At 52.3% G+C, this 25,817-nt stretch overlaps 1 protein-coding gene across 1 annotated transcript; it reads left to right on the top strand.

Moving 5' to 3' along the window:
• The first annotated feature begins 509 nt into the window (after window positions 1-509).
• mrpl1 (mitochondrial ribosomal protein L1) lies at window positions 510-25,817 on the top strand. Its single transcript, XM_079250901.1, has 9 exons — window positions 510-571; window positions 8,290-8,398; window positions 12,472-12,739; window positions 13,545-13,628; window positions 13,712-13,783; window positions 14,940-15,051; window positions 15,603-15,703; window positions 24,991-25,072; window positions 25,682-25,817. Exons 1-9 carry the CDS (start codon window positions 541-543, stop codon window positions 25,780-25,782), a joined length of 960 nt encoding a protein of 319 aa, XP_079107027.1. The 5' UTR covers window positions 510-540; the 3' UTR covers window positions 25,783-25,817.

Raw genomic sequence — 25,817 nt, 5'->3', positions numbered from 1 at the left:
AAACTTCTGCAAGCTTTCTTGTCTTTTCAACATTTTTTTCCATCTGAGTGAAAGCTGACTGCAATTTAAAAATCATTTTGCGCCTGTGTATCCTGACCCACCCCTTGTTTCCGTAACCCCAAATTCAATTTGGGGTAAAGTGTTAGTATGAAATTCATTTATATATGCATTTATATTGTAGCTACTTTATGTCTTAGTTAAATAGCATTATGACAATATTTTACCACATGGTTTTTAATGTTTTACAGTGATCTGTATCATAACAATATCTCTGCTCTTTGTAACAAACCAAACTGTGAGAAAAATCTGGTAAAAATTGGTGAAATTTTTGTTGTGGTTGGACCTACACCTTACAGATAAATGCATTGGAGGCGCATGGAGACCCATCCAAGATGGCGTCGTGATACTGTGCGGCGTCTATGTATATTATGTCTATGCACAAAGACCAAAGAGACCAAAAGAAGAATAATCTCTGCTATCCGGAACTAATGTTCATGTTCCACTGTTTCCACACGGAGAAGTTGGGGGGAGTTCCTAGACATGGCGAGCTGTGCGCGACGTGCGTGGAAAGGTCAGTTATTAAAAAGCGTGAACCACGTTTTCTGTTAGTTTTTCTGTGTTTTTAGGTTAAAACGTTACATGATGCTAGCTGTTAGCTTAGCTTCAGTGTTACCTGGTATATTGGGTTAGCTGTGTTTATTGGTTATGGGTTACCTGGTGTATTGGGTTAGCTGGGTTTACTGGTTATGGGTTACCTGGTGTATTGGGTTAGCTGGGTTTACTGGTTATGGGTTACCTGGTGTATTGGGTTAGCTGGGTTTACTGGTTATGGGTTACCTGGTGTATTGGGTTAGCTGGGTTTACTGGTTATGGGTTAGCTAGATTTACTGGTTATGGGTTACCTGGTGTATTGGGTTAGCTGGGTTTACTGGTTATGGGTTACCTGGTATATTGGGTTTACTACGTTTATTGATTATGGATTTATTGGATTAGCTGGGTTTATTGGTTATGGGTTACCTGGTGTATTGGGTTAACTGGGTTTAGTGGTTATGGGTTACCTGGTGTATTGGGTTAGCTGGGTTTACTGGTTATGGGTTACCTGGTGTATTGGGTTAGCTGGGTTTACTGGTTATGGGTTAGCTGGGTTTACTGGTTATGGGTTAGCTAGATTTACTGGTTATGGGTTACCTGGTGTATTGGGTTAGCTGGGTTTACTGGTTATGGGTTACCTGGTATATTGGGTTTACTACGTTTATTGATTATGGATTTATTGGATTAGCTGGGTTTATTGGTTATGGGTTACCTGGTGTATTGGGTTAACTGGGTTTAGTGGTTATGGGTTACCTGGTGTATTGGGTTAGCTGGGTTTACTGGTCATGGGTTACCTGGTGTATTGGGTTAGCTGGGTTTACTGGTCATGGGTTAGGTGGGTTTACTGGTTATGGGTTACCTGGTTCATTGGGTTAACTGGGTTTATTGGTTATGGGTTAGCTAGATTTACTGGTTATGGGTTACCTGGTGTATTGGGTTAGCTGGGTTTACTGGTCATGGGTTACCTGGTGTATTGGGTTAGCTGGGTTTACTGGTCATGGGTTAGGTGGGTTTACTGGTTTATTGGGTTAACTGGGTTTATTGGTTATGGGTTACCTGGTGTATTGGGTTAGCTGGGTCTACTGGTTATGGGTTACCTGGTATATTGGGATTACTGGGTTTATTGATTATGGGTTTATTGGATTAGCTGGGTTCATTGGTTATGGGTTACCTGGTGTATTGGGTTAACTGGGTTTAGTGGTTATAGGTTACCTGGTATATTGGGTTAATGGGTATACTGGTTTTGGGATACCTGGTGTATTGGGTTAGCTTGGTTTACTGGTTATGGGTTACCTGGTATATTAGGTTAACTGGGTTTATTGGTTATGGGTTCCCTGGTTTATTGGATTAACTGGGTTTACTGGTTATGGGTTACCTGGTGCATTGGGTTAACTGGGTTCACTGGTTATGGGTTACCTGGTTTAATGGGTTAGCTGGGTTTATTGGTTATGGGTTACCTTGTGTATTGGGTGAACTGAGTTTACTGGTTATGCGCTACCTGGTTTATTGTGTTAACTGCAGACATCGGGGGCAGTGCTGCTGGATTGGCAGACTGAGGTGGTGGTCCCCCTTTTTCAGAAGGGGGACCGGAGGGTGTGTTCCAATTACAGGGGGATCACACTCCTCAGCCTCCCTGGTAAGGTCTATTCAGGGGTCCTGGAGAGGAGGGTCCGCCGGATAGTCGAATCCCGGATTGAGGAGGAGCAGTGTGGTTTTCATCCTGGTCGCGGAACAGTGGACCAGCTCTATACCCTCTTTGGGGTCCTGGAGGGGGCATGGGAGTTTGCCCAACCAGTCTACATGTTCTTTGTGGACCTGGAGAAGGCATTCGACCGTGTCCCCCGGGGGCTCCTGTGGGGGGTACTCAGGGAGTATGGGGTACCGGACCCTCTTGTACGAGCTGTCCGGTCCCTGTACGACAGGTGCAAGAGCTTGGGCCACATTGCCGGTAGTAAGTCGGATTCGTTTCCGGTGAGGGTTGGACTCCGTCAAGGCTGCCCTTTATCACCAATTCTGTTCATAACTTATATGGACAGAATTTATAGGTGCAGCCGAGGTGTTGAGGGGATCCGACTTGGTGGCCTCAGGATTGGGTCCCTGCTTTTTGCAGATGACGTGGTCCTGTTGGCTTCATCTGGTCGTGATCTCCAGCTCTCGCTTGAGCGATTCGTGGCCGAGTGTGAAGCGGCTAGGATGTTAATCAGCACCTCCATATCTGAGACCATGGTCCTCAGCCGGAATAGGGTGGATTGCCCTCTCCGGGTCGGGAGTGAGGTCCTGCCACAAGTGGAGGAGTTTAAATATCTCGGGGTCTTGTTCACGAGTGAGGGAAGGATGGAGCGTGAGATCGACAGATGGATCGGTGCGGCGTCTGCAGTAATGCGGACTCTGCGCCGGTCTGTCGTGGTGAAGAAGGAGCTGAGCCAGAAGGCGAAGCTCTCGATTTACCAGTCGATCTACGTTCCTACCCTCACCTATGGTCATGAGCTGTGGGTCGTGACCGAAAGAACCAGATCTCGTGTACAGGCGGCTGAAATGGGTTTCCTCCGCAGGGTGGCCGGGCTCTCCCTTAGAGATAGGGTGAGGAGCTCGGTCATCCGGGAGGAGATCAGAGTAGAGCCGCTGCTCCTCCGCATCGAGAGGAACCAGTTGAGGTGGCTCGGGCATCTGGTCAGGATGCCTCCTGGACCTCCCTGGTGAGGTGTTCCAGGAACGTCCCTCTGGGAGGAGACCCCGGGGAAGACCCAGGACACGCTGGAGGGATTATATCTCTCGGCTGGCCTGGGAACGCCTCGGGATCCCCCCCGCAGAGTTGGCAAATGTGGCTGGGGAGAGGGAAGTCTGCGCTTCCCTGCTTAGGCTGCTGCCCCCGCCACCCGACCCCGGATAAGCGGCTGAAGATGAAGATGAAGGGTTACCTTGTGTATTGGGTTAACTGAGATTGCTGGTTATGCGCTACCTGGTTTATTGTGTTAACTGGGTTTACTGGTTATAGGTTACCTGGTATATTGGGTTAACAGGGTATACTGGTTATGCGCTACCTGGTTTATTGTGTTAACTGGGTTTACTGGTTATAGGTTACCTGGTATGTTGGGTTATCAGGGTATACTGGTTATGGGATACCTGGTGTATTGGGTTAGCCGGGTTTACTGGTTTTGGGTTACCTGGTATATTAAGTTAAGTGTGTTTATTGGTTATGGGTTCCCTGGTTTATTGGATTAACTGGGTTTACTGGTTATGGGTTACCAGGTTTATTGGGTTAGCTGGGTTTACGGGTTATGGGTTACCTGGTGTATTGGGTTAGCTGGGTTTATTGTTTATGGGTTGCCTGGTTTATTGGGTTAACCGGGTTTACTGGTTATGGGTTACCTGGTTATTGGGTTAGCGGCGTTTAATGGTTATGGGTTACCTGGTGGATTGGGTTAGCTGGGTTTACTGGGTATGGGTTACCTGGTGTATTGGGTTAGCTTGGTTTACTGGTTATGGGTTACCTGGTGCATTGGGTTAACTGGGTTTATTGATTATGGGTTTATTGGGTTAGCTGGGTTTACGGGTTATGGGTTACCTGGTGTATTGGGTTAGCTGGGTTTATTGATTAAGGGTTTATTGGGTTAGCTGTGTTTACTCGTTATGGGTTACCTGGTGTATTGGGTTAGCTGGGTTTACTGGTTATGGGTTAGGTGGGTTTACTGGTTATGGGTTACCTGGATTATTGGGTTCACTGCGTTCATTGGTTATGGGTTACCTGGTGTATTGGGTTAGCTGGGTTTACTGGTTATGGGTTACCTGGTATATTGGGTTTACTGGGTTTATTGATTATGGGTTTATTGGATTAGCTGGGTTTATTGGTTATGGGTTACCTGGTGTATTGGGTTAACTGGGTTTATTGGTTATAGGTTACCTGGTATATTGGGTTAACTGGGTTTATTGGTTATGGGTTACCTGGTGTATTGGGTTAACTGGGTTTATTGGTTATGGGTTACCTGGTGTATTGGGTTAACTGGGTTTATTGGTTATAGGTTACTTGGTATATTGGGTTAACTGGGTTTATTGGTTATGGGTTACCTGGTGTATTGGGTTAACTGGGTTTATTGGTTATGGGTTACCTGGTGTATTGGGTTAGCTGCTGGAGGTCTTCCAATCTGGTTTTAAAGCTATGCACAGCACAGAATCTGCACTTTTAAAAGTTTTTAATTTAATGTTTTTTAGTCTGTGATGCTGGTGATTGTGTGGCCCTTGTATTGCTGGACCTAACCGCTGCATTCGATACAGTGGAACACAATATTTTAATCTCCCGGTTAGAGCACCTTGTGGGCATTAAGGGCGTAGCCCTTGAGTGGTTTAGGTCCTACTTAAAGGGTAGAACTTTCTCTGTCCATCCTGGAGACTGTGAGTCGTCCTCTGCCCCCTTGTCCTATGGGGGTTCCACAGGGTTCAATTTTGGCCCCCACCCTTTTTTCTTTATATCTGCTTCCCCTGGGCTCTATTTTAAGGAATCATGGCATTGCTTTTCATTGTTATGCAGATGATTGTCAAATCTATCCCGCTTAAAAAGAAAGACAATTTCTCTGTCAGTACACTACAAAAATGCCTGCGTGACATTAAAGATTGGATGGCGTTAAACTTCCTCCATTTCAATAAATCAAAGACTGAGGTTTTGGTTGTTGGTCCCAGTAATGGAGTTGCGACTGTGGGCCTAGAAACACTAACTAAATATTCAAAAACTGAAATCAGGAACCTTGGTTTTAAAATGGACAGTGACTTTAAGTTGGACAGTCAGATTCGCTTTGTGGTCAAGTCCAGTTTCTACCACCTAAGGCAGCTAGCCAAAGTAAAGCACTTTTTATCACGACAGCACCTTGAAACAGTGATCCACGCCTTTGTCACCACACGGCTGGATTACTGCAATGCACTTTACTTTGGTGTAAGCCAGTCCGCACTTACTCGCCTGCAGCTTGTACAAAATGCTGCTGCACGTCTTTTAACTGGCACTCGTAAATATGAGCACATCACCCCAGTTTTATCGTCTCTTCACTGGCTGTCCGTGCATTTTAGGATCCATTTTAAACTTCTTTTATTTGTTTTTAAATGTTTGAATGATGTTGCCCCCCTCTACCTCTCTGAGTTGTTGTGCCCTTACTCTCCGACGTGGTCACTCAGGTCGGCTGACCAGCACCTCCTGAGTGTACCAAACACCCACCGTAAACTCAGAGGGGACAGAGCCGTCTCAGTTGCAGCTCCAAAACTATGGAACAAGCTGCCTTTGCACATCCGACAGGCCTCTTCTGTACCTGTTTTTAAATCACGTCTTAAAACCCACCTGTTTTCATTGGCTTTTAACACCACCTGAGATGTTGACATTATTAATCTGACTGTTTTTATCATGATTCTACCAGTTTTAGAAATTTTATATGTTTTTGCACTCTGTATTATGATCATTATCTCTGTTTTATTCTGTACAGCACTTTGGTCGACTGTGGTTGTGTTAAAAGTGCTATATAAATAAAGTTGTAGTTGCAGTTGCAGCTGGGTTTACTGGTTATGGGTTAGGTGGGTTTACTGGTAATAGGTTACCTGGTGTATTGGGTTAGTTGGGTTTACTGGTTACGAGTTAGCTCGGTTTATTGGTTATGGATTACCTAGTTTATTGGGATAACTGGGTTTATTGGTCATTGGTTACCTGGTGTATTGGGTTAACTGGGTTTATTGATTATGGGTTACCTGGTGCATTGGGTTAACTGGGTTTACTAGTTATGGGTTACCTGGTTGACTGGGTTAGCTGGGTTTATTGGTTATGGGTTACCTTGTGTATTGGGTTAACTGGGTTTACTGATTATGGGTTACCTGGTTAATTGGGTTAGCTGGGTTTACTGGTTATGGGTTACCTGGTTAATTGGGTTAGCTGGGTTTACTGGTTATGGGTTACCTGGTATATTAGGTCAACTGGGTTTATTGGTTATGGGTTCCCTGGTTTATTGGGTTAACCATTTTTACTGGTTATGGGTTACCTGGTTATTGGGTTAGCGGGGTTTACTGGTTATGGGTTACCTGGTGTGTTGGGTTAGCTGGGTTTACTGGTTATGAGTTAGCTGGGTTTACTTGTTATGGGTTACCTGGTTATTGGGTTAGCGGGGTTTACTGGTTATGGGTTACCTGGTGTATTGGGTTAGCTGGGTTTACTGGTTATGAGTTAGCTGGGTTTACTTGTTATGGGTTACCTGGTTTATTGGGTTAGCGGGGTTTACTGGTTATGAGTTAGCTGGGTTTACTTGTTATGGGTTACCTGGTTTATTGGGTTAGCGGGGTTTACTGGTTATGGGTTACCTGGTGGATTGATCCCATTTGCAGCCTCAGAAAGCAACTTCCAGTAAAATGCAGAACTATAAACATTATTTAATCCTTTTTGTCAGATTGACCCACTCATTTTAGAAAGTTGTGATAAAAAGAATGAAATAAAATCTGTTTTTAAACAACTTTATTAAAGTTTACGTAACAGTTACAGAATAACGACAGAATAGAACAGAACATGAGGTAGCACAGAAAAGGAGAAATTTTTCTTTACAATAGAAGGAAATAAAAAAAAAAGAAAAAAGATTGAAGAGCACAAAGAGATGTATTACAATTTATGTATTGCAAAGATTTACAAGAAAAAACAAATTATTACAGTCAAATATTTATTAAGTCAGTAGTTTTCATAGCTTTTGAATTCTTTGAATTTTTGATGGAGATTGAGTATTTCCTAATATCACTAATAAAAATAGGTAAATAAGGCTTATTATTAGAGAATTTACATTTATGGAGGTAGAATTTAGCCAAAATGAAAATTTAGTAAATCAAAAAGAAATAGCTGTTTTTCTTATGATCATAGAAACCAAATACAATATTCTTGAATGAAAAAGAAAAGTCAGAAAGAAGATATTTTTGCAAGAAATTAAGGCGATGGAACCAGAATGTTTCAACACAGGAGTAAGTCCAAAACATATGAGCAGTGATTGGATGAAACAGAATTCAGCTCAGCGATTGGTCCATTTTGTGCCCCAGTACACAGGTACACATACAAGGCACTGGTTCAAATGCAGCATTTAACATACAGCTCCATTGTTGTTTGTCGGCTGTTGCTTGTGTGATGGCGTGCAGTTCTGCAGGCTGCTCAGTGTGAACTCTTGGTCTCAGCTGCACACTTCAAGGAGAAAAGGAATTTATTTACAAATGTCAGTTAAATATGAAGGATTTGTTCCAACAATGCTCCCTGCAACATTTCAACACTTTGATAATTCTTCAACACATTTAAAAAAAAAGTCTTTCACATCTTTACTGGACTTTAGTTCAATCTTGCACGTTTTTTTTTTGCAATCCTGCTAATTACACCCTGCTGGAAGTGAAAAAAAGGCGTTCCCGTCCCAATTGGAAAAAATTTGAAGGCTTTTTCCAAGGTGCAACCAAGAGTACTAGTGGTGTAGTGAGTAAGTCAGTGTGCTTCAATACAGAAGTTCATGGGTTCAAATCCTGATGTGGGACAATTAGAAAAGATCTCAGTTCTACTTTTTTTTTCCTTCAATTTCTTATACTTCTGCAATTTCATTTCAGTCATTCAGCTTAGTTCAATAAATGGGCATTCACATTTGCTATTATATCAATAATAGCTGGTTCTAGTTATTAATGTTATTATTATTATTATTACTGATCCCCCCCCTCTAGTTTTAACAGGATGTCAGAAGCGTCTGCAGATCACCGGTGGTCCGACCTGCACAGGTGTGCTGCAGGCTGCGAGCAGATACACAGCAGTCAGGACCTTTGCAGCTGTGAGGTAAGTTTTTTTTTTTTGAAAGAGCCGATTCATCGTGGATCCTGCGCTGATTCATCGTGGATCCTGCGCTGATTCATCGTGGATCCTGCGCTGATTGATCCTGGATCCTGCGCTGATTCATCCTGGATCCTGCGCTGATTGATCCTGGATCCTGCGCTGATTCATCCTGGATCCTGCGCTGATTCATCCTGGATCCTGCGCTGATTCATCCTGGATCCTGCGCTGATTCATCCTGGATCCTGCGCTGATTCATCGTGGATCCTGCGCTGATTCATCCTGGATCCTGCGCTGATTGATCCTGGATCCTGCGCTGATTGATCCTGGATCCTGCGCTGATTGATCCTGGATCCTGCGCTGATTCATCCTGGATCCTGCGCTGATTCATCGTGGATCCTGCGCTGATTGATCCTGGATCCTGCGCTGATTCATCCTGGATCCTGCGCTGATTCATCCTGGATCCTGCGCTGATTGATCCTGGATCCTGCGCTGATTGATCCTGGATCCTGCGCTGATTGATCCTGGATCCTGCGCTGATTGATCCTGGATCCTGCGCTGATTGATCCTGGATCCTGCGCTGATTGATCCTGGATCCTGCGCTGATTGATCCTGGATCCTGCGCTGATTGATCCTGGATCCTGCGCTGATTCATCGTGGATCCTGCGCTGATTGATCCTGGATCCTGCGCTGATTGATCCTGGATCCTGCGCTGATTCATCGTGGATCCTGCGCTGATTGATCCTGGATCCTGCGCTGATTGATCCTGGATCCTGCGCTGATTGATCCTGGATCCTGCGCTGATTGATCCTGGATCCTGCGCTGATTGATCCTGGATCCTGCGCTGATTGATCCTGGATCCTGCGCTGATTCATCGTGGATCCTGCGCTGATTGATCCTGGATCCTGCGCTGATTGATCCTGGATCCTGCGCTGATTGATCCTGGATCCTGCGCTGATTCATCGTGGATCCTGCGCTGATTGATCCTGGATCCTGCGCTGATTGATCCTGGATCCTGCGCTGATTGATCCTGGATCCTGCGCTGATTCATCCTGGATCCTGCGCTGATTGATCCTGGATCCTGCGCTGATTCATCGTGGATCCTGCGCTGATTGATCCTGGATCCTGCGCTGATTGATCCTGGATCCTGCGCTGATTGATCCTGGATCCTGCGCTGATTCATCGTGGATCCTGCGCTGATTCATCGTGGATCCTGCGCTGATTCATCCTGGATCCTGCGCTGATTGATCCTGGATCCTGCGCTGATTCATCCTGGATCCTGCGCTGATTGATCCTGGATCCTGCGCTGATTGATCCTGGATCCTGCGCTGATTGATCCTGGATCCTGCGCTGATTGATCCTGGATCCTGCGCTGATTGATCCTGGATCCTGCGCTGATTGATCCTGGATCCTGCGCTGATTGATCCTGGATCCTGCGCTGATTGATCCTGGATCCTGCGCTGATTCATCGTGGATCCTGCGCTGATTGATCCTGGATCCTGCGCTGATTGATCCTGGATCCTGCGCTGATTGATCCTGGATCCTGCGCTGATTGATCCTGGATCCTGCGCTGATTGATCCTGGATCCTGCGCTGATTGATCCTGGATCCTGCGCTGATTGATCCTGGATCCTGCGCTGATTGATCCTGGATCCTGCGCTGATTGATCCTGGATCCTGCGCTGATTCATCGTGGATCCTGCGCTGATTGATCCTGGATCCTGCGCTGATTGATCCTGGATCCTGCGCTGATTGATCCTGGATCCTGCGCTGATTGATCCTGGATCCTGCGCTGATTCATCGTGGATCCTGCGCTGATTCATCCTGGATCCTGCGCTGATTGATCCTGGATCCTGCGCTGATTCATCGTGGATCCTGCGCTGATTGATCCTGGATCCTGCGCTGATTGATCCTGGATCCTGCGCTGATTGATCCTGGATCCTGCGCTGATTGATCCTGGATCCTGCGCTGATTCATCGTGGATCCTGCGCTGATTCATCGTGGATCCTGCGCTGATTCATCCTGGATCCTGCGCTGATTCATCGTGGATCCTGCGCTGATTCATCCTGGATCCTGCGCTGATTCATCCTGGATCCTGCGCTGATTGATCCTGGATCCTGCGCTGATTCATCCTGGATCCTGCGCTGATTGATCCTGGATCCTGCGCTGATTCATCCTGGATCCTGCGCTGATTCATCCTGGATCCTGCGCTGATTCATCCTGGATCCTGCGCTGATTCATCCTGGATCCTGCGCTGATTCATCCTGGATCCTGCGCTGATTCATCGTGGATCCTGCGCTGATTCATCCTGGATCCTGCGCTGATTCATCCTGGATCCTGCGCTGATTGATCCTGGATCCTGCGCTGATTCATCCTGGATCCTGCGCTGATTCATCCTGGATCCTGCGCTGATTCATCCTGGATCCTGCGCTGATTCATCCTGGATCCTGCGCTGATTCATCGTGGATCCTGCGCTGATTCATCCTGGATCCTGCGCTGATTCATCCTGGATCCTGCGCTGATTGATCCTGGATCCTGCGCTGATTGATCCTGGATCCTGCGCTGATTGATCCTGGATCCTGCGCTGATTGATCCTGGATCCTGCGCTGATTGATCCTGGATCCTGCGCTGATTGATCCTGGATCCTGCGCTGATTGATCCTGGATCCTGCGCTGATTCATCCTGGATCCTGCGCTGATTCATCCTGGATCCTGCGCTGATTCATCCTGGATCCTGCGCTGATTCATCCTGGATCCTGCGCTGATTCATCCTGGATCCTGCGCTGATTCATCCTGGATCCTGCGCTGATTCATCCTGGATCCTGCGCTGATTCATCCTGGATCCTGCGCTGATTCATCGTGGATCCTGCGCTGATTCATCGTGGATCCTGCGCTGATTCATCGTGGATCCTGCGCTGATTCATCCTGGATCCTGCGCTGATTCATCCTGGATCCTGCGCTGATTCATCGTGGATCCTGCGCTGATTCATCCTGGATCCTGCGCTGATTCATCCTGGATCCTGCGCTGATTCATCCTGGATCCTGCGCTGATTGATCCTGGATCCTGCGCTGATTCATCGTGGATCCTGCGCTGATTCATCCTGGACCCTGCGCTGATTGATCCTGGATCCTGCGCTGATTCATCGTGGATCCTGCGCTGATTCATCCTGGATCCTGCGCTGATTGATCCTGGATCCTGCGCTGATTGATCCTGGATCCTGCGCTGATTGATCCTGGATCCTGCGCTGATTCATCGTGGATCCTGCGCTGATTCATCGTGGATCCTGCGCTGATTCATCGTGGATCCTGCGCTGATTCATCCTGGATCCTGCGCTGATTCATCCTGGATCCTGCGCTGATTGATCCTGGATCCTGCGCTGATTCATCCTGGATCCTGCGCTGATTCATCCTGGATCCTGCGCTGATTGATCCTGGATCCTGCGCTGATTGATCCTGGATCCTGCGCTGATTCATCCTGGATCCTGCGCTGATTGATCCTGGATCCTGCGCTGATTCATCGTGGATCCTGCGCTGATTCATCCTGGATCCTGCGCTGATTGATCCTGGATCCTGCGCTGATTGATCCTGGATCCTGCGCTGATTGATCCTGGATCCTGCGCTGATTGATCCTGGATCCTGCGCTGATTCATCCTGGATCCTGCGCTGATTCATCCTGGATCCTGCGCTGATTCATCCTGGATCCTGCGCTGATTCATCCTGGATCCTGCGCTGATTGATCCTGGATCCTGCGCTGATTGATCCTGGATCCTGCGCTGATTGATCCTGGATCCTGCGCTGATTGATCCTGGATCCTGCGCTGATTGATCCTGGATCCTGCGCTGATTCATCCTGGATCCTGCGCTGATTGATCCTGGATCCTGCGCTGATTCATCCTGGATCCTGCGCTGATTGATCCTGGATCCTGCGCTGATTGATCCTGGATCCTGCGCTGATTGATCCTGGATCCTGCGCTGATTGATCCTGGATCCTGCGCTGATTGATCCTGGATCCTGCGCAGCGCCTCCACACCTCCATGTTGCTGAGTTTCGACTCAGGTGTGTCTCTGATCTGTCTGTGGTCAGGATGCTGAAAAAACAGCAAAAACAGGATGCAGAGAAGGAGGTGAAGAAAGAGAGGAGGGTGGTGGATGACAGAGACAGACACAAGCCTTTTGGGAAGACGGCGTGGACGCCGGTGGACGACGTGTACATCAGGAGGTTCTATCCCCGCACCAGCCACGGTGCCGCCGACGCCATCCTCATGCTGAAGAAGTTCCAGGTGCTGGATTTCACCCCCCCCAGGCAGCCGCTTTATATCGATCTGAAGCTGGACATGAAGCTGGAGAAGAAGGTAACAACAAAATATCTTGTTATTGATTGACTCACCGTTTGATTCTCTTTATTTTGCATCTGAGCAGCCAGACGTGTTGTTGCCGTTCAGAGATTTATTGTTTCCACATGGAAACATAAAGAGCATCCAGAGGAGACATGGCGGTGTGTCTGCAGGTGTGGGCAGACCGGCGTGCAGCAGGGGGCGTGGCCAGAGGCCGTCTGGTCGCCTGCTAACGACACATCACCATACATGTCGGTGTGCCGGCTCCATCTACAGCTGGGAAGCAAACCGATTCATGCGAAACGCTATGTAGAAACTCGCCACTTCCGTTGTGAGAACATGCAGCGTTTTGTTTCTGCTGTCTGCGCAGTTGGTTTCAGGTCTGTGTTTGTGCACGCTACCATGGCGAACTGAACTCGCCAAAAACCATTTTATCCTCCTTATTTATAACGATTCTGGCGGTTTTCCAGCGTTCAGGTCCGCTTCTGACCGACACACACTTTTGTCCCTCTTCTGTGTCGCTTACGTACGTTTTAAAGGAACTCTGCCACCCGTCACTTGAAGCAGAAGCAAAACCACCAGAGACCACCGGGGGGAGTGTTGGACAGACTTATCAGTCTTCTCCAGTCAGCTGAGACGCCTGCAGTCTGGGGAAGTGCTGCATATCATAACACCTTGATGGGATTGTTTCAGGTGCAGACAGAGCAGCGAACGTTGCGCTGCAGAACGACTCGGGCGTGGAGGGAAAGAGTTCATGCTCTCTGCAGCCGACGTCTACCTACAGCATCTTTAACCACAGAAATCCTGTTTTCTCTCCTCACAGAAAAGAATCGACCCCTTCGTTGGCATCGTGCATTTACCCCACCCCTTCAAGACAGAGACCAACAAAGTGGTTGTTTTCACCGAGGTGACTCTTCTTCTCCTGCTGCACGCTGATGCACATCTTCACAACCGCAATGACCGACTGATGGCCTCCATGTCTTCCTGCAGGATCCTCATCAAGCCCAAGCTGCTCAGCAGGGCGGAGCCATGTTGGCTGGAGGGGCGGAGCTTATTCAGCCGGTAGGTCGCTGGGATCAGGGTCAGGGTCACCTGCAGGGATCGGGGTCACCTGCAGGGATCGGGGTCACCTGCAGGGATCGGGGTCACCTGCAGGGATCGGGGTCACCTGCAGGATCAGTCACCTGCAGGGATTGGGGTCACCTGCAGGGATTGGGGTCACCTGCAGGGATCGGGGTCACCTGCAGGGATTGGGGTCACCTGCAGGGATCGGGGTCACCTGCAGGGATCGGGGTCACCTGCAGGATCAGTCACCTGCAGGGATTGGGGTCACCTGCAGGGATTGGGGTCACCTGCAGGGATTGGGGTCACCTGCAGGGATTGGGGTCACCTGCAGGGATTGGGGTCACCTGCAGGGATCGGGGTCACCTGCAGGATCAGTCACCTGCAGGGATTGGGGTCACCTGCAGGGATTGGGGTCACCTGCAGGGATTGGGGTCACCTGCAGGATCAGTCACCTGCAGGGATCAGTCACCTGCAGGGATCAGTCACCTGCAGGGATTGGGGTCACCTGCAGGGATCGGGGTCACCTGCAGGGATCGGGGTCACCTGCAGGGATCGGGGTCACCTGCAGGGATCGGGGTCACCTGCAGGATCAGTCACCTGCAGGGATTGGGGTCACCTGCAGGGATTGGGGTCACCTGCAGGGATCGGGGTCACCTGCAGGATCAGTCACCTGCAGGGATTGGGGTCACCTGCAGGGATTGGGGTCACCTGCAGGGATCGGGGTCACCTGCAGGGATCGGGGTCACCTGCAGGATCAGTCACCTGCAGGATCGGGGTCACCTGGAAGGATCAGGAGGGTTGTTGCTGACCTGTTGCTTCTCTACTACCGTCCTCTTCATCAAGGGTTAGAACCCTTTTTCCTCCAGAACTTCTTGATCAGAGATTTAACAAGGTGGAAACTTTACTGCATTTTAACATAAAGCATTAAACATTTACATGACATGACAACCTCCTGTACTACCCCGTCACCATGACAACCTCCCGTTCCACTACATCACCATGACAATCTCCTGCCTTCCTAATGGTCAGTTTAAACACCAGCAGGTCGTTGTCCATGTCTCCATGCTGTCCTATGATTGGCTGAAGCAGATCACTGTTTTTAGCTTCTTCAGTGCTTCTGGAATCTTTGAAATGAGAACTACTCTGTTTCCAGATCCTGGACGATGAGATTTCTGCTGACTTCTACGTAGCTGTCCCAGACATCCTGCCGAAGCTTGTACCCCTGAAAAACAAGCTGAGAAAGAAGTTCCCAAAGAGCAAGAGAGGTAAGGGGTGGGGGGGGGGGGGTTAAACAGCTGTTCTCTACAAGGCGATGGCCACAGAAATGCACTTTATCAGGTACAAATCAGGAATCATCCGCTTTCTGCAGCATTCTCATGGAAAAGTAGCAAAACAACAGTCGACAGGTGTTCTGGTTCAGTGTGACATCTGGTTCAGTGTTTACTGTCTTCCCCATTGACTGGAAATGAAACAGACAAAACCAGAAGCATCACAGCTGCCAGAATGAATCCAGGGCTGTATTTACTGCAACGCACGGCGCTAACGGTCCGGAGGTCACCGCTCTGGTTTGGTCATCGGGCATCTGGGTGGGTTCTGGTCGGTACACCTGGACCCATGCAGAACCCTGGTGTTGGGGTTCCTGATGTTACGATGGGGTGCAGAACATCTGTTTTCTTTGTTTTTGCTCCATTGTTAAGCAAACCGAGACCCCCGGCTTTCAGGTGGACCAGAGTTTGGTCCACATCAGAGTCCGTTGGTTGTCTGTAGCGCCGTTAGCTGAGGACAGGAGCGCTGATGCTTCTTTCTGTTTCTGCAGGCACCGTCAGCACCAACATTCCCAAGACGCTGGAGTTGTTTAAAACAGGTCACGAGTACCTGGTGGAGAGCGACTGCTATGTTCGGACCCAGATCGCAACAGTACGTCACGGCAAACAAACCAAGGCTTTACTGTCACCTCAACATTCATGCCTAAGCCAGATTTTTGGGGGAAAAAGCATTTTTTAACCCAATAAAAAGCAAATATTTGAGGTTTTTCCTGCCAGTTCAGTCTTCCCCAGATATTCAGTTGCTGCCAGAAGAAGAAACATCGACCACTGCTGAAGCATCAGACGGAAGAGGAAACACAAGTCCGTCCAATCACAAGCAGACTTCTAAAGAAGTCGCTGAACAGCAACATTTCTGGCAGCATGTCAGAGTTGGACTACTCCACGGCTGATCTTCATCACAGATTCTACTTTTCTGGACAGAACTTCTAGGATCAGACGAGGTGCTGAGGGGATCCAGTCTGGTGGATTCAGGATCAGGTCTCCACTGATGATGTGGTTCTGTTGGCACCGTCAGGTCGTGATGTCCAGCTCTCAGGTGGACTGTCCTCTCCGGGTCAGGAATGAGGTCCTGATCCGGATTGAGGAGATCCTGTTCAGCAGAGTGAAAGATGGAGTAGGAGATCTACAGGAGGATGGGTGCAGGTCTGCAGCAATGTGGACTCTGCCTCGGTCTGTCCTGGTGAAGAAGGACCTGAGCAGGTCCATCTAAGTTCCTGTAGCTGTAGAGACCCAAAGAACCAGAACCAGAATACACGAATACGAGTGTCTGAAATGAGTTTCCTCCTCAGGGTGTCTGGACTCTCCTTAGGGACAGAATCTGTCATCCAGGAGGAGATCAGAGTAGAACTGTTGGTGCTCCACATGAAGAGGAACCAGAGCAGATATCTGGTGAGGATGCCTCCTGGACATCCTGGAAGAACTTCCTCACTAAGCTGTTTGTTCCACTCACACAGGAAGAAAAGTTTTGTGTTAAACTACGCCACACCTGAAGGCGACTGTGTTTAAGCATCATGATGGTGTATGGCAGGTGGAAGTTGGGTGGATGGCAGGTGGAAGTTGGGTGGATGGAGGGCAGATGACGGTTGGATGGCGGGCGGAAGTGGGATGGATGGTGGGTAAAAAGCGGGTGGATGGTGGGTCGATAGTGGGTGGATGGCGGGTGGAAGTGGGGTGGATGACGGGTGGTTGGCGGGTGGAAGTGGGGTGAAAGACGGGTGGATGGTGGGTGGATGACGGGTGGATGGTGGGTGGATAGCGGGTGGATGATGGGTGGAAGTTGGGTGGATGGCGGGTGGATTTCACGTGGAAGTTGGGTGGATGGCGGGTGGATTTCACGTGGAAGTTGGGTGGATGGCGGGTGGATTTCACGTGGAAGTTGGGTGGATGGCGGGTGGATGGCAGGTGGAAGTTTGGTCGATGGCGGGTGGATTTCACGTGGAGGTTGGGTGGATGGCGGGTCGATGGCGGGTGGAAGTTGGGTGGATGGCGGGCGGAAGTGGGATGGTTGGCGGGTGGATGGCGGGTGGAAGTTGGTTGAATGGCAGGTGGAAGTTGGGTGGATGGCAGGTGGAAGTTGGGTGGATGGCAGGTGGAAGTTGGTTGAATGGCAGGTGGAAGTTGGATGGATGGCGGGCGGAAGTTGGATGGATGGCGGGTGGATGGCGGGTGGAAGTGGGGTGGATGACGGGTGGATGGCGGGTGGAAGTTGGTTGAATGGCAGGTGGAAGTTGGTTGAATGGCAGGTGGAAGTTGGGTGGATGGCAGGCGGAAGTTGGATGGATGGCGGGCGGAAGTTGGATGGATGGCGGGTGGATGGCGGGTGGAAGTGGGGTGGATGACGGGTGGATGGCGGGTGGATGGTGGGTGGATGGCGGGTGGAAGTGGGGTGGATGGCGGGTGGAAGTGGGGTGGATGGTGGGTGGAAGTTGGGTGGATGGCGGGTGAATGACGGGTGGATGGCGGGTGGATGGCGGGTGGAAGTGGGGTGGATGACGGGTGGATGGCGGGTGGAAGTGGGGTGGATGGCAGGTGGAAGTTGGTTGAATGGCAGGTGGAAGTTGGTTGAATGGCAGGTGGAAGTTGGATGGATGGCGGGCGGAAGTTGGATGGATGGCGGGTGGATGGCGGGTGGAAGTGGGGTGGATGGCAGGTGGAAGTTGGTTGAATGGCAGGTGGAAGTTGGTTGAATGGCAGGTGGAAGTTGGGTGGATGGCAGGTGGAAGTTGGTTGAATGGCAGGTGGAAGTTGGTTGAATGGCGGGTGGAAGTTGGATGGATGGCGGGCGGAAGTTGGATGGATGGCGGGTGGATGGCGGGTGGAAGTGGGGTGGATGACGGGTGGATGGCGGGTGGAAGTTGGGTGAATGGCAGGTGGAAGTTGGGTGGATGGCAGGCGGAAGTTGGATGGATGGCGGGCGGAAGTTGGATGGATGGCGGGTGGATGGCGGGTGGAAGTGGGGTGGATGACGGGTGGATGGCGGGTGGAAGTTGGGTGGATGGTGGGTGGATGGCGGGTGGAAGTGGGGTGGATGGCGGGTGGAAGTGGGGTGGATGGTGGGTGGAAGTTGGGTGGATGGCGGGTGAATGACGGGTGGATGGCGGGTGGAAGTGGGGTGGATGGCGGGTGGAAGTGGGGTGGATGGTGGGTGGATGGCGGGTGGAAGTGGGGTGGATGGTGGGTGGATGGCGGGTGGAAGTGGGGTGGATGATCGGTGGATGGTGGGTGGAAGTGGGGTGGATGGTGGGTGGATGGCGGGTGGAAGTGGGGTGGATGGCGGGTGGATGACGGGTGGATGGTGGGTGGCAGTGGGGTAGATGGCGGGTGGAAGTGGGGTGGATGGTGGGTGGAAGTGGGGTGGATGGTGGGTGGATGACTGGTGGAAGTGGGGTGGATGGCGGGTGGATGACGGGTGGATGGTGGGTGGAAGTGGGGTGGATGGTGGGTAAATAGCGGGTGGATGGTGGGTGGATGGCAGGTGGAAGTGGGGTGGATGGTGGGTGGATGGCAGGTGGAAGAGGGGTGAATGACGGGTGGATGGTGGGTGGATGACGGGTGGATGGTGGGTAAATAGCGGATGGATGGTGGTTAGATAGCAGGTGGAAGTGGGGTGGATGACGGGTGGAAGTGAGGTGGATGGCGGGTGGAAGTGGGGTGGATGGCGGGTGGAAGTGGGGGGAATGACAGGTGGATGGTGGGTGGAAGTGGGGTGGATGGCGGGTAAATAACGGATGGATGGTGGTTAGATGGCAGGTGGAAGTGGGGTGGATGACGGTTGGATGGTGGGTGGATTGCGGGTGGAAGTGGGTGGGTGGATGGCAGGTGGAAATTGGGTGGATGGCGGGTGGATGGTGAGTGGAAGATGGGTGGATGATGGGTGAATGACGGGTGGAAGTTGGGTGGAAGGCGGGTGGATGATGGGTGGATAACGGGTGGATGGCGGGTGGATGACGGGTTGAAGTTGGGTGGAAGGCGGGTGGAGGATGGGTGGATGGCGGGTGGGTGATGGGTGGATGACAGGTAGATAATGGGTGGATGGCGGGTGGAAGTTGGGTGGATGGCGGGTGGAAGGCGGGTGGATGATGGGTGGATAACGGGTGGATGGCGGGTGAATGACGGGTGGAAGTTGGGTGGATAACGGGTGGATGACGGGTTGAAGTTGGGTGGAAGGCGGGTGGAAGTTGGGTGGAAGGCGGGTGGAAGTTGGGTGGAAGGCGGGTGGAAGTTGGGTGGATGGCAGGTGGAAGATGGGTGGATGACGGGTAAATAACGGGTGGATGACGGGTGGAAGTTGGGTGGATGGTGGGTGAATGGCGGGTGGATGGCAGGTGGAAGTTGGGTGGATGGCGGGTGGATGGCAGGTGGAAGTTGGGTGGAAGGCGGGTGGAAGTTGGGTGGATGGTGGGTAAAAAGCGGGTGGATGGTGGGTCGATAGTGGGTGGATGGTGGGTGGAAGTGGGGTGAAAGACGGGTGGATGGTGGGTGGATGGCGAGTAGATAACGGGTGGAAGTTGGGTGGATGGCGGGTGGATGATGGGTGAATGACGGGTGGGTGATGGGTGGATGACAGATATATAATGGGTGGATGGCGGGTGGATGACAGGTGGAAGTTGTGTGGATCGCGGGTGGAAGTTGGGTGGATGGCGGGTGGAAGTTGGGTGGAAGTCGGGTAAATGGCAGGTGGAAGTTGGGTGGATGGCGAGTGGATGGCAGGTGGAAGATGGGTGGATGACGGGTAGACAACGGGTGGAAGTTGGGTGGATGGTGGGTGAATGGCGGTTGGATGGCGGGTGGATGATGGGTGGAAGTTGGGTGGATGGCGGGTGGAAGTTGGGTGGATGGCGGGTGGATGGCAGGTGGAAGTTGGGTGGATGATGGGTGGAAGTTGGGTGGATGGCAGGTGGAAGTTGGGTGGATGGCAGGTGGATGTTGGTTGAATGGCAGGGAGAAGTTGAGTGGATGGCGGGTGGAAGTTGGGTCGATGGCGGGTGGATGGCAGGTGGAAGTTGGGTCGATGGCGGGTGGAAGTTGGGTGGATGGCAGGCGGAAGTTGGGTGGATGGCGGGTAGATGACGGTTGGATGGCGGGCGGAAGTGGGATGGATGGTGGGTAAAAAGCGGGTGGATGGTGGGTCGATAGTGGGTGGATGGCGGGTAGATGACGGTTGGATGGTGGGTGGAAGTGGGGTGGATGGCGGGTGGCTGGTGGGTAGATAGCGGGTGGATGGCGGGTGGATGGTGGGTGGATGGCAGGTAGATGACGGTTGGATGGCGGGTGGCTGGTGGGTAGATAGCGGGTGGATGGCGGGTGGAAGTGGGGTGGATGACGGGTGGATGGCGGGTGGAAGTGGGGTGGATGACGGGTGGAAGTGGGGTGGATGGCGAGTGGATGGCAGGTGGAAGATGGGTGAATGGCGGTTGGATGGTGGGTGGATGGCAGGTGGAAGTTGGGTGGATGATGGGTGGAAGTTGGGTGGATGGCAGGTGGAAGTTGGGTGGATGGCAGGTGGAAGTTGGTTGAATGGCAGGTGGAAGTTGGGTGGATGGCAAGTGGAAGTTGGGTGGATGATGGGTGGAAGTTGGGTGGATGGCAGGTGGAAGTTGGGTGGATGGCAGGTGGAAGTTGGTTGAATGGCAGGTGGAAGTTGGGTGGATGGCAAGTGGAAGTTGGGTGGATGGCGGGTGGATTTCAGGTGGAAGTTGGGTGGATGGCGAGTGGAAGTTGGGTTGATGGCAGGTGGAAGTTGGGTGGATGATGGGTGGAAGTTGGGTGGATGGCAGGTGGAAGTTGGGTGGATGATGGGTGGAAGTTGGGTGGATGGCAGGTGGAAGTTGGGTGGATTTCAGGTGGAAGTTGGTTGAATGGCAGGTGGAAGTTGGGTGGATGGCAGGTGGAAGTTGGGTGGATGGCAGGTGGAAGTTGGTTGAATGGCAGGTGGAAGTTGGGTGGATGGCAAGTGGAAGTTGGGTGGATGGCGGGTGGATTTCAGGTGGAAGTTGGGTGGATGGCGAGTGGAAGTTGGGTTGATGGCAGGTGGAAGTTGGGTGGATGGCAAGTGGAAGTTGGGTGGATGATGGGTGGAAGTTGGGTGGATGGCAGGTGGAAGTTGGGTGGATGGCAGGTGGAAGTTGGTTGAATGGCAGGTGGAAGTTGGGTGGATGGCAAGTGGAAGTTGGGTGGATGGCGGGTGGATTTCAGGTGGAAGTTGGGTGGATGGCGAGTGGAAGTTGGGTTGATGGCAGGTGGAAGTTGGGTGGATGATGGGTGGAAGTTGGGTGGATGGCAGGTGGAAGTTGGGTGGATGGCAGGTGGAAGTTGGGTGGATGATGGGTGGAAGTTGGGTGGATGGCAGGTGGAAGTTGGGTGGATTTCAGGTGGAAGTTGGTTGAATGGCAGGTGGAAGTTGGGTGGATGGCAGGTGGAAGTTGGGTGGATGGCAGGTGGAAGTTGGTTGAATGGCAGGTGGAAGTTGGGTGGATGGCAGGTGGAAGTTGGGTGGATGGCGGGCGGAAGTTGGATGGATGGCGGGTGGATGGCGGGTGGAAGTGGGGTGGATGACGGGTGGATGGCGGGTGGAAGTTGGGTGGATGGTGGGTGGATGGCGGGTGGATGGCGGGTGGAAGTGGGGTGGATGGCGGGTGGAAGTGGGGTGGATGACGGGTGGATGGTGGGTGGAAGTTGGGTGGATGGCGGGTGAATGACGGGTGGATGGCGGGTGGATGACGGGTGGAAGTGGGGTGGATGATGGGTGGATGGTGGGTGGAAGTGGGGTGGATGACGGGTGGATGGTGGGTGGATGGCGGGTGGAAGTGGGGTGGATGACGGGTGGCTGGTGGGTAGATAGCGGGTGGATGGCGGGTGGGAGTGGGGTGGATGGTGGGTGGATGGCAGGTAGATGACGGTTGGATGGCGGGTGGCTGGTGGGTAGATAGCGGGTGGATGGCGGGTGGAAGTGGGGTGGATGGCGGGTGGAAGTGGGGTGGAAGTGGGGTGGATGACGGGTGGAAGTGGGGTGGATGGCGAGTGGATGGCAGGTGGAAGATGGGTGAATGGCGGTTGGATGGTGGGTGGATGGCAGGTGGAAGTTGGGTGGATGGCAAGTGGAAGTTGGGTGGATGATGGGTGGAAGTTGGGTGGATGGCAGGTGGAAGTTGGTTGAATGGCAGGTGGAAGTTGGGTGGATGGCAAGTGGAAGTTGGGTGGATGGCGGGTGGATTTCAGGTGGAAGTTGGGTGGATGGCGAGTGGAAGTTGGGTGGATGGCGAGTGGAAGTTGGGTTGATGGCAGGTGGAAGTTGGGTGGATGATGGGTGGAAGTTGGGTGGATGGCAGGTGGAAGTTGGGTGGATGATGGGTGGAAGTTGGGTGGATGGCAGGTGGAAGTTGGGTGGATTTCAGGTGGAAGTTGGTTGAATGGCAGGTGGAAGTTGGGTGGATGGCAGGTGGAAGTTGGGTGGATGGCAGGTGGAAGTTGGTTGAATGGCAGGTGGAAGTTGGGTGGATGGCAAGTGGAAGTTGGGTGGATGGCGGGTGGATTTCAGGTGGAAGTTGGGTGGATGGCGAGTGGAAGTTGGGTTGATGGCAGGTGGAAGTTGGGTGGATGGCAAGTGGAAGTTGGGTGGATGATGGGTGGAAGTTGGGTGGATGGCAGGTGGAAGTTGGGTGGATGGCAGGTGGAAGTTGGTTGAATGGCAGGTGGAAGTTGGGTGGATGGCAAGTGGAAGTTGGGTGGATGGCGGGTGGATTTCAGGTGGAAGTTGGGTGGATGGCGAGTGGAAGTTGGGTTGATGGCAGGTGGAAGTTGGGTGGATGATGGGTGGAAGTTGGGTGGATGGCAGGTGGAAGTTGGGTGGATGGCAGGTGGAAGTTGGGTGGATGATGGGTGGAAGTTGGGTGGATGGCAGGTGGAAGTTGGGTGGATTTCAGGTGGAAGTTGGTTGAATGGCAGGTGGAAGTTGGGTGGATGGCAGGTGGAAGTTGGGTGGATGGCAGGTGGAAGTTGGTTGAATGGCAGGTGGAAGTTGGGTGGATGGCAGGTGGAAGTTGGGTGGATGGCGGGCGGAAGTTGGATGGATGGCGGGTGGATGGCGGGTGGAAGTGGGGTGGATGACGGGTGGATGGCGGGTGGAAGTTGGGTGGATGGCGGGTGGAAGTGGGGTGGATGGCGGGTGGAAGTGGGGTGGATGACGGGTGGATGGTGGGTGGAAGTTGGGTGGATGGCGGGTGAATGACGGGTGGATGGCGGGTGGATGACGGGTGGAAGTGGGGTGGATGACGGGTGGATGGTGGGTGGATGGCGGGTGGAAGTGGGGTGGATGACGGGTGGATGGTGGGTGGAAGTGGGGTAGATGACGGGTGGAAGTGGGGTGGATGACGGGTGGATGGTGGGTGGATGGCGGGTGGATGACAGGTGGAAGTGGGGTGGATGACGGGTGGATGGTGGGTGGATGGCAGGTAGATGACGGTTGGATGGCGGGTGGAAGTTGGGTGGATGGCGGGTAGATGACGGTTGGATGGCGGGCGGAAGTTGGATGGATGGCGGGTAGATGACGGTTGGATGGTGGGTGGAAGTGGGGTGGATGGCGGGTGGCTGGTGGGTAGATAGCGGGTGGATGGCGGGTGGGAGTGGGGTGGATGGTGGGTGGATGGCAGGTAGATGACGGTTGGATGGCGGGTGGATGTGGGGTGGATGACGGGTGGATGGCGGGTGGAAGTGGGGTGGATGATCGGTGGATGGCGGGTGGAAGTTGGGTGGATGACGGGTGGAAGTGGGGTGGATGGCGAGTGGATGGCAGGTGGAAGTGGGGTGGATGACGGGTGGATGGTGGGCGGATGGCGGGTGGATGACGGGTGGAAGTGGGGTGGATGGCGGGTGGAAGTGGGGTGGATGGCGGGTGGATGACGGGTGGAAGTGGGGTGGATGGCGGGTGGAAGTGGGGTGGATGACGGGTGGATGGTGGGTGGATGGCGGGTGGATGACGGGTGGAAGTGGGGTGGATGACGGGTGGATGGTGGGTGGATGGTGTGTGGAAGTGGGGTGGATGGCGGGTGGATGACGGGTGGATGGTGGGTGGATGGCGGGTGGATGACGGGTGGAAGTGGGGTGGATGACGGGTGGATGGTGGGTGGAAGTGGGGTGGATGACGGGTGGATGGATGGCGGGTGGAAGTGGGGTGGATGACGGGTGGATGGTGGGTGGAAGTGGGGTAGATGACGGGTGGATGGCGGGTGGAAGTGGGGTGGATGGCGGGTGGATGACAGGTGGAAGTGGGGTGGATGACGGGTGGATGGTGGGTGGATGACGGGTGGATGGTGGGTGGAAGTGGGGTGGATGACGGGTGGATGGTGGGTGGAAGTGGGGTGGATGACGGGTGGATGGTGGGTTGAAGTGGGGTGGATGACGGGTGGATGGATGGTGGGTGGAAGTGGGGTGGATGACGGGTGGATGGATGGCGGGTGGAAGTGGGGTGGATGACGGGTGGATGGATGGCGGGTGGATGACGGGTGGAAGTGGGGTGGATGACGGGTGGATGGTGGGTGGAAGTGGGGTGGATGACGGGTGGATGGTGGGTGGAAGTTGGGTGGATGGTGGGTGGATGGTGGGTGGAAGTTGGGTGGATGGTGGGTGGAAGTGGGGTGGATGACGGGTGGATGGTGGGTGGAAGTTGGGTGGATGGTGGCTTATATCTGAGCAACATGTTTCTGTCTGATGGAACTGTGGCTGCAGCCAATCAGATCAGAGGAACCATGTAAACATGGTTTATCTTGTTTCCATGGTTACTCCATGTAATCTTGTTCACTGAAGAGAGACAATAAGAAGTCAAACAGAAACGAAGAACGTGTCAATTTAAACCTTAATGCTTCTTTCCTCTGTTCTTTACAGCTGGACATGCCCACCAGTCACATCTTCGCCAACCTGCAGACCGTCCTGAGCGACGTGTGTTCCTACCGACCGGCCGACATGGGTATGTTCATCAGCAGCTGCAGCTCATCCGCACACACACAAAAACACCTTTTCATTGGTCCACACCAAGCAGCAGCCTCTGGCGGTAAAGTGAAGCCTATACGGCAGTGCATAGAACTGCAGTTCCCTTTAACAAGCCTGGTGGATGACCACTTGACCTTTAAGGTCCATGTTGCCTCGGTTGCCCGTACCTGCCGATTTGCTCTCTACAACATCAAGAGAATCAGACGTACTTGATAGAACACACACCTCAGCTTCTGGTTCAAGTTCTGGTCATCTCGGCCGTGCACCGTACCAGTTACCCCTCCTACGGCCGTCCACCGTACCGGTTCCCCCTCCTACGGCCGTCCACCGTACCGGTTCCCCCTCCTACGGCTGTCCACCGTATCGGTTCCCCCTCCTACGGCTGTCCACCGTATCGGTTCCCCCTCCTACGGCCGTCCACCGTACCGGTTCCCCTTCTAGTAACGTATCAGGTCCATCTGGATCTGGATTCTGGCTGCAATCTGGTCCAGCTGGGACCTGGTCTTCTTTGTTTTCATAGTTCAGGAAACGATTAATGTGCTTTTGACAACCTGAATCTGAGCAGTCTTCCTCCTCTTCCTCTCAGGACCCTTCATCGAACGAGCAATCATCAGCAGCCGGACCAGCGAGGCCATTTGGTTCAGGACCGAAGATCTTCTGAAAGCAGAACAAACAAAGGAGGAATAAAGTTGTCAATATAAATAAAGATTGTAATAAATAAA

This window comes from Telmatherina bonti, assembly GCF_933228915.1.
Source record: "Telmatherina bonti genome assembly, chromosome: 13".
Taxonomy (NCBI): Eukaryota; Metazoa; Chordata; class Actinopteri; order Atheriniformes; family Telmatherinidae; genus Telmatherina; species Telmatherina bonti.
This window is presented reverse-complemented; position numbering and strand designations above follow the sequence as displayed.